The sequence below is a fragment of the Petaurus breviceps genome, unplaced genomic scaffold (assembly GCF_028583685.1).
Source record: "Petaurus breviceps papuanus isolate PSGF00001 unplaced genomic scaffold, PetGlider_PUasm1.0 38, whole genome shotgun sequence".
NCBI classification, from domain to species: domain Eukaryota; kingdom Metazoa; phylum Chordata; class Mammalia; order Diprotodontia; family Petauridae; genus Petaurus; species Petaurus breviceps.
The window spans coordinates 30,990,390-31,006,511 of NW_027186304.1; the positions used below are offsets into that span (position 1 = coordinate 30,990,390).

Here is a 16,122-nt window from a genome sequence, read left to right on the forward strand (position 1 = left end):
CTCTCTCTCTCTCTCTCTCTCTCTCTCTCTCTCTCTCTCTCTCTCACCTTCAGCCTGATCATGACCATGTGGAATTGACCATATCTGTATATGCTCAATGGTACCATGAAATGAAACATTTCATCTCACTAGTTAGGCTTCATTCAGTTTCCTCACAAAGAACACAAGGGTTGGATGAGATGGCCTCTGAGGTTTTGCCATCTCTAAGATTCTCTCATTTCAGAAAACATGAGACCGAAGTCATATATTAACCCAATGTAAAGTTTGAAATAAGAATTTCTTTCAATCTTTTGAGGTTTCTTCCCCCAGAGTTCATTTATTCTATTTAGGCAGTTTCAAAAAAGCAGCTTGGCGTGGTAGATGAAAAAGACCAAAGTCCTAGCATTTTCAGTTCAGATAAACTCAGGAAATCCAGGGATGTCAGAAGAAATTTTGCATGTGGCCAGTCTCTGGGGAATTGTAGTCTTTTCCTCAGATCAACAAGTTTGCATAAGTTGGCAAACTTCAGATGTGGCTCCAAATGGAACCTTGTGAGATTGCCCTCAGCCTTGATCCTGACCCAAAGTCATCACAAATCTTCTGGGATGGCCAGACAGAGCTTCATGGCTCCACGAAGCTCCCGGGCTGTTTTAGTCACCTCTGGCTCAAAACATGCTGGATCCTCTGTGGCTATCGGATAAATGAAAAGAGGAAACTGTATAATTTACTCAGCTTTCAAGTACTTTACTAGTGAAGCCAGTAACATTTTAGCCAGAGCCTGTCTTATACTGGCTAAACTCAACTAAGAGCACCTTTGCACATAAGGAAAAATGTGATGTATCAGTCAGTCAAAAAAGCACTTATATAAGTACCTACTATGTGCCAGGAACTTTGCTGAGTGCTGAAGACACAAAGAAGGACTTAAAAAAAAATTCTGCCCTAAAATACTAGGCCCAGCTGTCTATAGGATGGAATGATGAACTCCTTAAGATTTGGGTTCATATTCTACATAGAACTCTGTCATTACTTAATCTTTATGTCCCTCAGGCAATTCTCTGGAACCTCAGTTAAGTCAGTCAAGCTCTGTCTGTTTTGGTAAAAGGAGTTCCCACACTGATAAAATCACAATATTCCCACATACATGTATGCATTTGTATACATGTACAAATGTACCATCCTTATTCCTGTTCCTATTCAGAGATAAATCAAAGCTCTGTGTGTGTGTGTGTGCGTGCGCATGTGCAGTGATAATCTTGGGGGCCACAATGATAAGAACATTCTATAGCAACATGTACTCCAATGTTTTCTTTCAAGCTACCTGCTTTCCTCTTCACTCCCTCCAGACTTCCAGAAGATTTTAACTATAGAAGGAAAACTGTATAGAGAATTTAGACATTTTCCCAGGCTACAGTATATTTTGGATTGGGAAATATTGATCTATAACTCCCCAGAGCTGTAATTAGACAAAACAGAACTGAGAGTGTGGTGCAGCCTCACCCGTTGGGAACCATGTTTTAGATCAGCCAATGTGGAGCAAGAGCTGAAGTAATGACGTTGTAGGTCTAGAAAATAGTGAATATCTTTCCCTTCCACTGCTTTGAGGCAGAGCTCAGTAACTGTGGAAAGGTTTCTGGTGACCTCCTTCATCTCTAATTTTTTTTTCTTTTTGGAAGGGGAATTGGGGTTAAGTGACTTGCCCAATGTCACACAGCTAGTTTTTGTGTTAAGTGTCTGAGGTCAGATTTGAACTCAGGTCCTCCTGGCTCCAGGGCTGGTGCTCTATTCACTGTGCCACCTAGCCGCCCTTCTCCTTCACTTCTAATATACCTTAGATTTCCTCTCTACGAAAGTGGGAAGGGAGGAAACAAACATTTAATAAGTACCTTCTGTGAGCTAGGTGCTTTACAAGTATTATCTCATCTGATCATCCCAACAACCTAGGAAGGTAGGTGCTATTAGTTATTTCCTATCTTAAGTTTAAGAAAATGAGACAGACAGTAGTAAAGTGACTTGCCCAGGGCCACACCACTGGTCAGTGAATGAAGCTGGGTTTGAAGTATGCTCTTCCAGACTCCAGGTCCAGCACTCTTATCCACTACCTAGGTGGGAACTTGCTTTGAACTACTGATAAAGGGCAGAGTTAAGGAAATGTTTTGTCAACTATTTTATCAGCACTCTATCTTAGATAGGATTATTCATAAAGTAAGCCACTAGGTGATGAAGTGGATAGAGTGCTGGGCCTGGAGCCAGGAAGACTCATCTTCCTGAGTTCAAATCTGACCTCAGACACTTACCAGCTGTGTGACCCTGGGCAAGTCACTGAACCCTGTTTGCCTCAGTTTCCTCATCTATAAAATGAACTAGAGAAGGAAATGGCAAACCACTCCAGTATCTTTGCCAAATGAGGTCATGAAAAGTTAGCCATGGCAGAACAAGTTCATAGTGCAACCCATAATGCTAATGTTTATGTAAAGACTGCTGTCCTGAAACATTTTTTAAGAGGCCAGTCTGGGGGTGGCTAGGTGGCACAGTGAATAGAGTACTGGCCCTTGAGTCAGGAGGACCTGAGTTCAAATACAACCTCAGACACTTAACACAAAACTAGCCATGTGACCTTGGCCAAGTCACTTAACCCCAATTGCCCTACCTTCCCCCCTCCAAAAAAAAAAAAAAGAGGCCAGTCTGGTCAGTGCAGGCTGTCAAAAACAAGGAGTAGTCCAGGCCAACAGGATTGTCTATCCTCTTTCCTCATTAGAAGGTTAGGGAAGCAATCACAAGCATGTTAACTGATGAGGGAGGTGGCTTGTAGAGGCATATACCACCTGCCTTATCCATCAGGATCTAAAGGATCTAAACCCATCAGGTTTTGTGGAGGACACAAAGGGTAGGCCAGTTTCTTATTTGCTTCTAAACCAGTTCATTCTTCTCCCACCTAAATATTCGCAAGGCGCTGGAAAGTTCTGCTTCTCTGAAGGGCTGCAGAAATGTCAGGGTGGAATCACAACCTGTATATTTGGGTTATGTTGTGCTCTTTCCTCTGCTGCTTGTGTTGTCAGAGGAAAGGGAGCCTGAGGGCCAGGAGCCCTCTAATCCCAGCTCTAGGACTGGAGGGAAAGGAACGTCGTCCCTGCTGCCCTTGGCTCCCTGGGCTTCAGCATCCTCTGTCTTTCAGACTCTTGTTTTATACTCTGCTTTATCTAGACCAAGCAGAATCTGGAGTTTTTCTAGGGGTGACAGATAACTCAGGAGAATGCAATGGGAATGTTGCTGGTTATTTTCCTTGTGGCTTTCCAATCTCCTCATGCGGTCTTCACTTTTTGGGGGGTGTCTGTCTGAGGGTAAGGAGGATCAGAAGTCTTTTACGGGGTGGCTAGCCAGTGGCAACTTGGACCCCTAGGGGTGAGTAGAGGAGAAGAAAAATGTCATTCTCAGGGTAGCAAAGGCTAGGATTAGAGTTAGTCTTTGTCAAGGACATTCTCTCAGGGCTAGAGTGTGGCTTTTGGGCTTTGGGCCTGTCTCAGCTTTCCAAATGAAATCCCTAGTAAGGACAGAGAAAACGTCTTTCCCCTCAGTACCTTTAACAAGGTATAAAGTGCAGCATCGAAGTACAATCTGGAGGGTAGAACTTCAAGAGAATAATCAGTTAAATTTAGTCTGTTTTCAGCTGGGATTAGTTCTAGTCACCACTGCTTTACCTTCTGCTTCTCTGTGAAGATGCTCAGGGGCCACTGGGCAAAGCACCCATTGCATGCTGGGGCAATCCCATTTTGCCTTCAAGCAGCAATGATAGGTAGCTGTTGGAGCAAAACTGTCCATCCCCTATTCCCTGATCCTGGGTAACATCCTTACAATGAATATAACATCCTTTTAACTTCATAAAGTCTCCTAATTAGCTGGATCTAAGACAGTAGCCTTAACATTCCACCCCCCCACCCCCTCACAGTCATTTGCTGGTCCCTCATTTGTAATTTCTCTGTGTTAACAAAGAACTCTTAAATCCCAAAGCTAGTAATGAAGAGGAGTGTTGATCTTATGGCTAATCATCGGCATGATGTTCTTTCAGATGCGATTTTGAAGACACTGCTCAGTATCGGGCTTCTGCTATGAATGTTAAAGGAGAGCTCTCAGCTTATGCTTCCATCGTGGTAAAGAGTAGGTTTGCAAATTTTTAGATTTCAATTGCTTATCAGCATATATTTCTGTATGCATACCTGTATGTCTGTCTGTATGTATGCATCGCATTTTTTTTTTCTGGTGATAAAATGAAAAGGGGATGGTGGTGAAAGGACAAGACTCATTTTCCCTCTTTCCTTCCTGTCTCCTCCAGGGTACAAAGGAGAGTATGATGAGACTCGTTTCCATGCTGGCGCTTCCACCATGCCCCTCAGCTGTAAGCTTGCTTAATTTCTCCTTCATTTAAAATTCATCCCAAACCCCAAAAGTAAACTCAGAGCTCCGAGTTTTCAAAAAGGATATGATTGCTAAACCCCACATTAAATTGCATTCTTGGCACTATTAGCATCAGGTATCTACCGTATGACTATTTTATTTCTTGAGATTCTGTTGGTTGGTTTCTTGGTTTCTCTAAGTGCAGTAGAATTCCATTATAACTTTGTTAGAGTTGGAGTGCAAAAAGAACATCACCTTCACAGCTTTGCTGCATTATAGTGAGAGTGATGGTCGGCCATGGGGGTCCACACCTGTTATCCCTGTGACTTTTAACATGGAGGCTGAGGCTGGTGCATGACTTGAGTGTGTGAGCTGCAGTAGGACTATGCCAATTGGGTGTCCACACTACAGGCGGCATCAAAACGGCGAGCTCCCCAGGAGCCACCAACCTTCCTAAGGAGGGGGTAAAATACTGAATATTTATTGTACTTCTAGCTGGAGGGGTGGGGAAGAAAGAGACAGAGAGAGAAAGACAGAGACAGAAACATATAGAGACAAACAGAGACAGAGACAGAGACATGGGCGGTGGTGGGGATGATTCAACCTACAGTATATCTGAATCCATGGTATACTATGACATTTTATTAAAGGATTTCCCTTTAGTTAGATGTATAGACATAGAAACTGGATTTGTGATTTCATTGGTACAGGAACTCGGGTTAGAAAACTACCTCTATCAGTGAAGAACAGCATCTTCTTTGTGACATAGTTTTGGAACGTTGCCTAGAGGCATTGAGAGGTTAAGTCACTCACCCAGGGTCACTTAACCAGAATATGTTAAAGGTTGAATTCAGTCTCCTTGGCTTCACACTGAGTCATTTTGCCTCCAGATGAATGCTGGATGGTTTTTGTTGTATTTTGTTTTAATGTTAGAGGATGGACTCAATGGCCTCTGAGGTACCTTCTGGCTCTACATCTATGGTCCTCTGATCTTTGGGATGTCTAGTGAGCCTTTGAAATTTACTTCCCTTCTAAACAAGTAATTCTATCAGTCTTATCAAAAGCTGCCCTGAACTCCTTTGTTCCTCTCCTATTAAATTTCTTGATTTCATTTGGACAAGATAAAACAAATGACTTGGGTTTTTTTTGTTGTTCTTGTCGTTTTGGTTCAGTCGGCGTCACCCCATATGGCTTTGCTTCCAAGTTCGAGATCCACTTTGATGACAAGTTCGATGTGTCTTTTGGAAGAGAGGGCGAGACAATGAGTCTGGGCTGCCGTGTGGTTATTAGCCCTGACATTAAACATTTCCAGCCAGAAGTTCAGTGGTTGAGAAATGGTGAGTATAAATCATGATTATTTCTCTTTAGCACTTCTTCATAAGCAGGTAAATCAAGGCTGGTTTACAAGGAGTGGCCCCACAGTGTGAGGGCAGTCCCAGAGAAAAGGCAGTAGCTTGAAATAAGGCATGGATATGGTGATAGGATGCCCTAAGCATTTGCTACAAACCTAACCCAATTTGACTCCAAGTCTAAACTCATGGACTTTGTAGGGCTGACAGGTCTGATAAATGAGTTTGGGACTTAAGGAATTACTCCTGTCTCCTTTCCTGTGAGTAACTCATCCTACCACTTATAATCCAAGTCTGTTTTCTTAGAATTTAAAAAACAATTCTCTTGTCGAGAGACAAAATGTTTTCTATTAAAATCAAACAAGGTTTTTTTGATATGTTTTTTGTGAGGTCTATAGGAGGTGTCCAAACCTGTGATTTCGTCAGTAAAAGGACCTCTGGTATGGAAACTTCTTCCTGACACAGATCAGTTACTTGGCCATGGTCACACAGTTGGTAGGTGTAAAAGGTAGAACTTGAATCCAGTTCTTCTGACTCCCAGGCATGTTCTCTATTCACTTCACCATGTTACCTCTCTCCTTGATAAATACTGCTTCAGAAATAACTTTGTTCAATGATTGTAGGTATACATGGAGTGTGAGCCTAGTGTGCCCAAGAGTAACCATTACCATTGGCCCTTGAGTGAAATAAGTTTAGAATTAGGATTCCCCATGGGGGAAGGAAAGGGCCAATGGTAAACTCACCCAAGGGTCAGGATTGCAGCAATTGTGGCTTTCCACTTTTACCTTTTTATTTAGCAAAGTTCTCACCTCTGATATGTGTCAGTGATGTTTTCCCCAATGTTCCTCACTTGCCCAAGGGTGTAGGACAGGATAATTAGAGGAGATATAAGGTGTTATGGTATCCCTCCTTCCATACTTGGAAGTCTTTGAGCATTGCTATTGGTTGAAGGGGCAAAGAAGGGGAAAAAAAGGAAAGGCAAAAAGAGCTTTACTCACCCTGTAGCTAATTCACTAGTCTTGTTCTTCTAGAGGTAAGAATGTGCTCTCACAAAACTTTGGCTGGGCTGTGAGAAACTTTCCCCAAATCTAGGAGATCATCCCTTATACAAGTAGCCATAAGTTCTTAACAGATTGTGATAAAACACAAATGAAGGGTGACAGTAAGTTTTTACATGACCAAAATTTCTGATTTAACTCATTCTCCTGACTCAGATGACAGACTCTAAAATATGCTATGGGTACAGTAAAAAGATTTACCTTATGTTCCTTTGTCCAGTATTTCTAGAATGTTACATTCATGAAATGAAATATCTTATATCCATGAACTAGGCCAGTAAGCAATTATGGATGAGGATATGCGTACCCATATATGTGTATATATACACACAGATCTTTCTCTCTTCTCTGTGTCTCTGTGTCTTTCTGTCTCTGTCTCTCCCTCACCCTCCCTCCACCCCCAACAAATAATATCAATTCATTTGTATTTACAAAGGAAGCCTGGTTCTTGCAGTTATAATAACTATAAATCAGACATTACAAAATGAATTGCGAAAGTTATTGCTTAGCTAGCCCTACCACCTGAGGTAGCAGATCCCCTGAGGCACTGACATAACTGGTGTGGTCTAGAATTCCCTCATCTCCTTCTGATACAGTATGGATTGCTCACTATCAACATTTTTATAATTTATTGCTATAATCTTGGAGAACAGTAAATCACCAAGTAATAAGTGGAAAGAAGTAATGAGTTAAAAGTATAAATGTATTCTTTTTATAATTTGATTTGATGTAATATTTTTCTTTAAGTATTTTTCCTATTTTTAGGTCATTTTAAGAAATTGATTTTTAGGGGCAGCCAGGTAGCACAGCGAGTAAGAGCACCGGCTCCAGTGTTGAGACAGACCTGGAGATTGAATCCCGGGCTAAGACACTTAGCACCCACCCAGAAACACCTGGCCGTGTAACCTTGAGCAAGTTACTTAACCCCGATTGCTTAAAAAAAAAATTGATTTTTAAAATCTGATTTTATAGATTATTAAAATAAGGGATACATCAATTAATTAGCATGAAGATAGATTAAGAAAATATTTTAGACTGCTTTAGTTTTATTCAAATTTACCAGGGTCTTAGTCATTGCATCTGAATCATCCCTATGGTCTGTGTGCAATAATATGACTGTCAGGGTCAGCAAAAATATTAAACTGTCTTTTCTTTCAATTCACATTATATCTTGGGCCATAAGAAAAATAGAGGAAAAAAAAACCAACCTCTCTCAAGTGTTTTCTTCTAACTATGCATTTTCAGAGGCATCAAATTTGCAGTCAGTGGGCTATAAGCAACCAGCAATTGGAAAATGTTTAACAAATAAATAAAAATATGATACAATGTAGCTATTGGTAATTGGTCATTTTTTTTTAGTCAATATGGGACTTTGAGGAATCCTTTTTATTTGAGTTTGATACTGCTGCTTTAAGTAATCACCTAATGCTATAGTATTTCAGGCCTAGAAGAAAAGTAAGGATTTCATTTTCTCTAAATCATTTTGTGACAAATTTTTTAAAGTCTAAAAAGTTAAGTAGAAAAATATTGTTATCAAAGCAGGTTATTTAATTCAAATTTCAGGATTAGTGTATAAAACAGATATCACAAATCTTAGATCATATTGAAATGCATGAGGATGTATCTCTACTAGTCAGAGGACCTAATGAAAAATCCTCACCTGCTCAAGTTCTCTGCTTTCAGTTTAGACAGGGAAGAAATTATTGGCTTTCAGGAAAATGTTCTCCCTACCCAGTTCAATTTGCATGTGGGTGAGAGCAAACCTGAGAGAGTCCTGTGGATACTCTGAACCAATGAGACAATTCAGTAATCAAGATAACAATGGGAAATGGTAGATCTGAAAAACATAACACTAGCCCATTTTCTCTAACTTTAAAGTATGAAAACTTTTTACCTCTTGAGATTTCTGTGAAATTCTTAGACACATTCTGACTGAATAAGAAGGATGTTAAAGACTTGTTCAATCAATCAACCAACCAACTACCATTTATTGAGAATTACAGATGAAGCTACTGTCATAGAAATTGTAATGCTGTATCAGCAATGCCATATTCACAATGCCTATAGAGATTACAAATATGCTGATATAATTATCCATTAGAAAATACGTCATGTTTGCCATATGAGGAAATAAACTAGAAAATTTATTAAGATACCAAAAGACTGAGTCCCAAAACCAGAAAGTGAAAGCCATCAGAGTAGTTATGACATTGGCACAGGTAGATAAAGTAGAAAGCACCCACATTTTCAAGCCTTTAAAACAGAACAGGCTACCTCAGGCAAAGGTCCTCCTCTCCCCACGCACAGCAACCACCCAGCGTCCTGGAAGCGCACTCCCAGCAGCTCCGGCCCCTGGCAGTCCTCAGCAGGAGTCCTTAGCAGAAAGTCCTTAGCAGTTCTAACTCAAAAAGGGCTTCGCGCTGCCACTGCCTCTGCTGCTGCCGCCGTCACCACCACCGCCAGCCACCGAAAGAAGACTAGCTTGGCTTCCGCTTCCTCTTGCTCCGCCCCTTCCTGCTACGTCAGCAAGTCCAACGGGGCATGGAAGATCTTTTAATCCCATAACCCTTACAAATGCTGACCATCCTGGCCCCCAGTGCCTGAAGGCTAGATGTGTTAGATTTTACCACTCGCTGGTAGAATGAGCTTCCAGAGTGAAGAGCTTTCTATGGCATAAAAGATCAGGGTAATGATTCAGCAATGCATCAGCTAGGTCTAATAGTACATGCAATATTCCATACCTGGGCTCATCTTTCTCTTCTCCCTTGGGAATTCTTATAGAAACCCAATAGTGTGTGACTATAAAGAAATCTGCTTGCATTTTTGTTTTCCAGGGATACTTGTCTCTCCATCAAAATGGGTCCAAACACAATGGAGTGGGGATCGAGCAACATTGACCTTTTCCCATCTCAATAAAGAAGATGAAGGACTCTATACCCTCCGTGTGAGGATGGGAGAATATTATGAGCAATACAGTGCATATGTCTTTGTTCGAGGTAAGAGATGATAATGCTAATGCTGCTGATGTAAGTGAAATTTACATATGATCAAAGCTACAGTAGAATTCTGGTGATGGTGTATTTTAAGGAGCTCTTTGAAAATACTACCAGGACATATGAACATGGGAAAGATGGAAAGACTTTTGCAACGTAAATCACTCATACGGTTACTTGACACACTATCACCTAAGGAAAGCCCTTGAGTCATCGCCCAAAGGCAGATTCTTATGGCTTTTATCATGACCTTTCTTATCCACCAACTAACTAGTAATTATAGTATTAGTTCAGCTCTCCATAGGCTCAGTGGTGACATACTGAGTACTAAGGAGGAAAAAAGAAGTCTTAGCTTGTAAATGCTGCAACAAATTCTTCCAGCCTCAGCCAGAATTAACATGGAACAGCTGAGTCTTTGCCCCAGGTACCAACATCTGGGAGGCATGATTAGATTTCACATTCCCCCCCCAGGAGAGCCACATCTTTGCCCTTCTTTCCTTCCCTTTACCAGACCAGTTGCCACCCAACAATGTCCTTTCATGTCCTTCCTGTTATTCTCTGGGGTCCCATCTATCCACTGTATACAGTAACAGCAACATTGTTTTAAGAACAACTTTGAGTGACTAAGTTATATTGACTATTATAAATACCCAAATTAACTATAAAGGACATATGAAGAAAGATGCTATCAGCATTCTGAGAAAGAACCGAGAAATGGAAGTATATATGGAATGACCTTACACACACACACACACACACACACACACACACACACACTTGTGTTTAACGGTAGCCATCTCTAGGGAGGGGAGGTAGGGATGAAAAAAAGGAAAAGAGAGTGGGGCGGCCAGGTAGCACAGCGAGTAAGAGCACCGGCTCCAGTGTTGAGATAGACCTGGAGATCGAATCCCAGGCTCAGACACTTAGCAACCACCCAGAAACACCTGGCCATGTAACCTTGAGCAAGTTACTTAACCCCAATTGCTTAGGGGCGGCCAGGTGGCTCAGCGAGTAAGAGCACCGGCTGCAGTGTTGGGACGACCTGGAGATCGAATACCGGGCTCAGACACTCGGCACCACACCCAGAAATAACTGGCCGTGTAACACCTTGAGCAAGTTACTTAACCCTGATTGCTCAATTGAAAAAGGAAAAGAAAGGAAAAATTTACATGAAGCAAGAGCAAGTTATACATGACAGATTTGCATTTTTTTTATTATACTACATTATGTAAATGCTTGTGTTATTTCATAAATTAAATTTTTTTTAATAGTTGGGAAAAAGAAAGAAGGCAAGGACACATGCCAGTGCTGCTTTCTCTTTCTCTCCACATAGTAAACTTAGGATCATCTAAGGAAGGCAGTAGGTTCTGGTAGCTACCACTTCAGCCCAAAAGAAACTCAACCCTGGCCCTCTCCAGTCTACCTAACCTCTTCTCTCTTCCTTTTCTAATGTGCGTCCTCTTGAAATCTTCTATGATTACGTTCCCATTGATCCTAGATCTCTACCTCCCACATTCCTTCCATCTTCTGGGGCTCCCTGAAACTTAGCTTTCTTCTGAAGACATTACACCTCTTGGCACTCTCCAAGGTTGACTGCTATTTCTGTCACATCCCCTAACACATAGAGTTAGAAGAAAGATTTGGTATCCTCCTGGCTCCAAAATGTCACTTTCAGACTGCCGTTTCCCACTATCACTCATCAACCTTAAAGTTTACTTCCAAATCCTTATTGCTGACATCTGTGGACCTCCGGTTCATTCCCCTCCTCCCAAAAAAGTTTGTAACCTGGATCATAGTCTTCTAATGACCTGACTTTCCAATTCCTTATCTTGTTCAACTCCCATGAACTGTTTCCAATCTACCTCAACCACACATAGGAGTGGTCATACCTTTACAATTTTTCTCAGTCCTCATCCTTCTTGACATTTCTAGAGCCTTTGAAACTGTCAGTCACTTTCTTCTCCTGGATGGTCCCCTCAAGGTTTTTACAATTTTTTTCCCTTAGTTCTCTTCTACCTATCTGGCCAATTTTTCCTCAATCTACTTTGCTAGATCTTCATTCAGATCATACCCACTAACCATGGTTGTCTCTCAAGGATCTATCCTGGGCCCTATTCTCTTCTCCTTCTATATCTTGCTTGGTGATTTCATGAGCTCCATGGGTTCAATTATCGTGGCTATACAAGTGATTTCCTGATCTAACTATCCAATTCTCTCTCTCCAGTCCCACATCTCAAAAGGGATGATTTATATGCCTTTAAAACTCAACATATTCAAAATAGAACTCATTGTCTTTCCCTCTCAATCCAGTCAGAGATGTGGACATTTTAGTCAATTTCTTTGCATAATTCCAAATTGCTTTCCAGAATGGTTGGACCAGTTCATAGCTCTACATTGTTGGTGGATTTGTTAAATAGTTCAACGATTCTGTTTTCATCTTCTATACATATATTTTGAAAATATAAGTTGTTTGGCAAGTTCCTTATGGGCTTATCATGTTATTATATTTTGATAACTCCTTTTCATCCTCATCAGAATTATTTCTAACACTGGTAAAAATAAAAACATAGCATACTCTGCATGGGTCACTGGAAAATTCCTTTTGCCTTTTATAACTGCTGTAACTGAGATTCTCAGTTCTCTATGACTGTCCTTAGCTCTGGTGGTTGACTCTCATGGCTAACAGTGGCCTAATCCTAAGCAGGCTTTTCCATTTTTTCTCATTACATGATGTTACTTGTTTGCTTGCTTGGCAGCATGGCATTCTTCATTAGCATATTCTTGCTAAAACCCTACTTCAAAGAGAAACTGTTCTCAGCTGTTGTCTGGGAGTGGGAAGGTCTTACATGTAAATCCAAATTCTCACCTCTTTTTTTCTCTTCTTTCCTCTACTTGTTCAGACTTCAGGACTTGTACCACATTCTGCTTCTCTACCTTACCAGAATTCCCTGCCTATTTCCCCAAAGTTTCTATATTCCTCTAAAATGCCTAGTTTGTGCTAAAGTATCTTTCTCGATTGCAAAAGCCTAGCCAATTGTCTTCTATCTTCATAGAATGTTTCCCAAAACATTTTTTTCTTCCTTAAAAAAATACTCTAGCCTATTATTTTTCATCAATACTAAATCTGGCTCAGCTGTTTAAGGCAGCTGAGGCTTATGTTACTAATTCCAAACATTCTTGTTTTCTTGGATCTGTGACCACACCAAGAACGTACCAAGGTAGGCCAAACTTCACAAGTTACTGACAACAGCCTAGCCTGTACTGTGTGCAAAATAAAAGTAAGGCAGGAATCATGGAAATTCAAAGTGAAGCCATGAACATGAGTTTGCAAATCCACTAAAGATGAAAAAATGGAAGTAGCCGATTTAGAATGATTTAGAATCATTTTTAGAATGATTCTAAAAAGAGTATCTTGCTTATTTTTGCTAGTTGCTAATATAAGTAACTCAAGGCACAAACAACCCAACGTTTCAAGTCACATTAAGTGTAAATTTAGCAAAAAGAATAAGGGTTTGATCAAAGTTTTTCTCTACATAGGATTTATTTTGAAAGTTAGCTCATTTTCTAAAACTTTGTAACTAATGAGATGCACGAGACAATCTATCTAAATCATTCACTTCCTGACATTAAATGGGACACCATCTATTGACTAAATTTGCTTTTAACTTGTACATTTTTGTCAATTACAAAATAGCTTCTGAGCTACCACGAGCAGCATCTGCAAATTTGTGTTTGACTCCTGAATATATAAGAATATCTAATTGTATGATATTTGTTTGGCTGAGATTTTACAATTTTAGTGGTACTTATAGGAAAGTTTCACATTTTATAGTTTAAACGACTAACATTCATCAGTACTATGTGTGTGTGTCAGTGGCATGAGGTTAAGCAGACTACTCCTACTTACTCATTAACCAACTTGTTTTTGGAAAAACCGAAAGACTAGATGTACTCGGGAAATTCAAATTTACATCTGCAATCCCTAAACATCTTCAATTATTTCTTTTCCCTATGCAATGTCCTGCCCATCCTTTCCCCATCCAAGGGCGGAACTCACAGCATAGGATAGTTAAAAAGTTCCCTAGGGTTTAGGTTAAGAAGTCTCCCTATGTCGTCCTGTGGTTTGGAGGCCTGATGACTAACAACAGATCTGGGTCAGGGCAGAAGTCCAGATTTATCAGTAGCAAAAACATGAGCGAAAACAAATTCTGAAAAGACCAGAGACAGAAAGGGATGTCTGTATAGGGTATCCCTAAAGTCTAGACACATAGGAAATCTCATTAACTATGCACATTTTCAAGAAATGAAATGAATGAAATTGTCAACATTTTATTTAATTAGCATGAATTTTAACCACAACAATTTCATATGGAATAAAAGCTTTCATTAGCCATTGGGTACTATTTTCCATATTAATGAGATTAATTTAATTAATTAATGATATTTCCTATGTGTCTCCTATGTCTTCCTATGAAATCTCATTTATGCTAATAAAATAAAATGTTGAAAATTTCATTCATTTCATTTCTTGAAAATATGCAGTTAATGAGATTTCCTATGTGTCCAGACTTTAGGGACACCCTATATAGGAAGGAAGTGGGCTGCAGAGTTGGGCAACAGCAGGCTCCAAGAGGAGAGATGAGTATCAGTCATGGGCCAAAGCAGTAAATAAGCACAACAGGAAATAAGGCAGGTCAAGAAGGGTTCTGGAGCAGCTGCAAAGAACCCAGAACAATGCCATTAGTCAGTAGGGAGCTTCTGTGACCTTTAGAGCTAGGACACGAAGCCCGGGCCTTTTTCTTAATCTTCCCAATGCAGGGGATGAACAGTGGCTGGGGGTAGGGTGCAGTTGCTGCTAACCTCTTCAATCTCCCAAATGATAGGCAGCTTTGTTTGGACCTATAGTAGATATGGTAAATTAATAAGCCATGACTGTGTCCAAAAAGTCACTTGATGACAAATTGCAATCTTTCCTTTCAACATAGTTCCAGTGAGGCCTCAAAACATTAGAGTAATGACAAGTGTCTAAGTACTTACTATCTACTAGGAACTTTGCTAAAGGGAGGAGAGGAGATACAGAGGAAGACAAAAGCAATCCTATCCTCAAGGAGTTTGGGGTTGAGTGACTTGCCTAAGGTCACACAGCAAGTAAGTGTATGAAGTGTCTCTGAAGTGTCAAAGCCCTATATAAATGTTAGTTATTTATACTCAGGTCCTCCTGACTCCAGGGCTAGTGCTCTATTCACTGCACCACCTAGCTGCCCCAAGGAGTTTATATTCTAATACACAAAATACCTACAATTGCATCCTAACAAGGTATACAGGACAAATTAGAGATAATCTCAGAGGTAGGGCATTAATATTAAGAAGGATCTTAATGTAAGACTTCTTATAGAAGGGGTGATTTTTATCTGATTCTTGAAGAAAGTCAGAGAAGCCAAGAGGCAGAGATGAGAAGGGAGAGGATTCCAAGCATGGAGTTTCTTGTGTGAGATACAACAAAGAGACCAGTGTCACTGGATTTTAGAGTAGGTGGAGAGGAGTAAGAATTAAGAAGACTGGAAAAATTGGAAGGGATCTGCTTATGAAAGGCTTTAAAAGCCAGGCAGTTTGAGAAAGACTTTAAACAATATGGCACTCTGCTGCAATCATGTTTTTTGGTTTGTTTGCTTGCTTAAAAATCTTGTATTTTATTTAATGTGTTAGAGATAGATAAATTCTGGTATAGGATGGGATTTAGAGATTATAAATTATTTTAAAAGAAACCAGGGGCAGCTAGGTGGCGTAGTGAGTAAGAGCACCAGCCCCAGAGTCAGGAGGACCCGGGATCGGTTCTGGCCTCAGATACTTAACACCCACACAAAATAACTGACCGTGTAACCTTGGGCAAGTTACTTAACCCCAATTGTTTTTTTTTTTAAAAAAAGAAACCAGTATGTGTTGGGGATCAAACTATGTTGGAGATAACATATGTAAAGCCCAATGCTAGTTATTGATAGTAGTGGTAGATATGCAATAGTGACATAGAACTAGAATTCTTAATTAATTAATTAATTAAGTCTGTTGTCACCCAGTTCCTTCACTGGATATTCTTCATCTTGTTTTTTTACCATTGGGGAAAGCAGGATGTTGTTCCAGAGAATGCTGAACTTTTTCTCTGTTAATCATGCAAGTGGGAAGCTTGGCCATCCAAACCATAAGGCCATATTCTTGGAACCACCAGCCACTTGGTGGCAGTATATCAACATTAAAGGACTAGTCTTTATGGCAGATAGGAAGTAAGTTGGTGGAGAATCAGCCTTGTAAACAGAATAAACTGTGGGTACAGTGGGTAGAGTGATGAACTTAGATTAA

At 40.3% G+C, this 16,122-nt stretch overlaps 1 protein-coding gene across 2 annotated transcripts in view; it reads left to right on the plus strand.

Moving 5' to 3' along the window:
• The window catches only part of MYOM1 (myomesin 1), a 171,172-nt gene that overhangs the window by 47,372 nt on the left and 107,678 nt on the right, over positions 1–16,122 (plus strand). For both annotated transcript variants that reach the window (XM_069099711.1, XM_069099712.1), the window contains exons 7-10: positions 4,043–4,131; positions 4,307–4,369; positions 5,541–5,705; positions 9,610–9,771. In XM_069099711.1, coding sequence (XP_068955812.1) covers positions 4,043–4,131; positions 4,307–4,369; positions 5,541–5,705; positions 9,610–9,771 — 479 coding nt within the window. The remainder of the gene's footprint in view (positions 1–4,042; positions 4,132–4,306; positions 4,370–5,540; positions 5,706–9,609; positions 9,772–16,122) is intronic.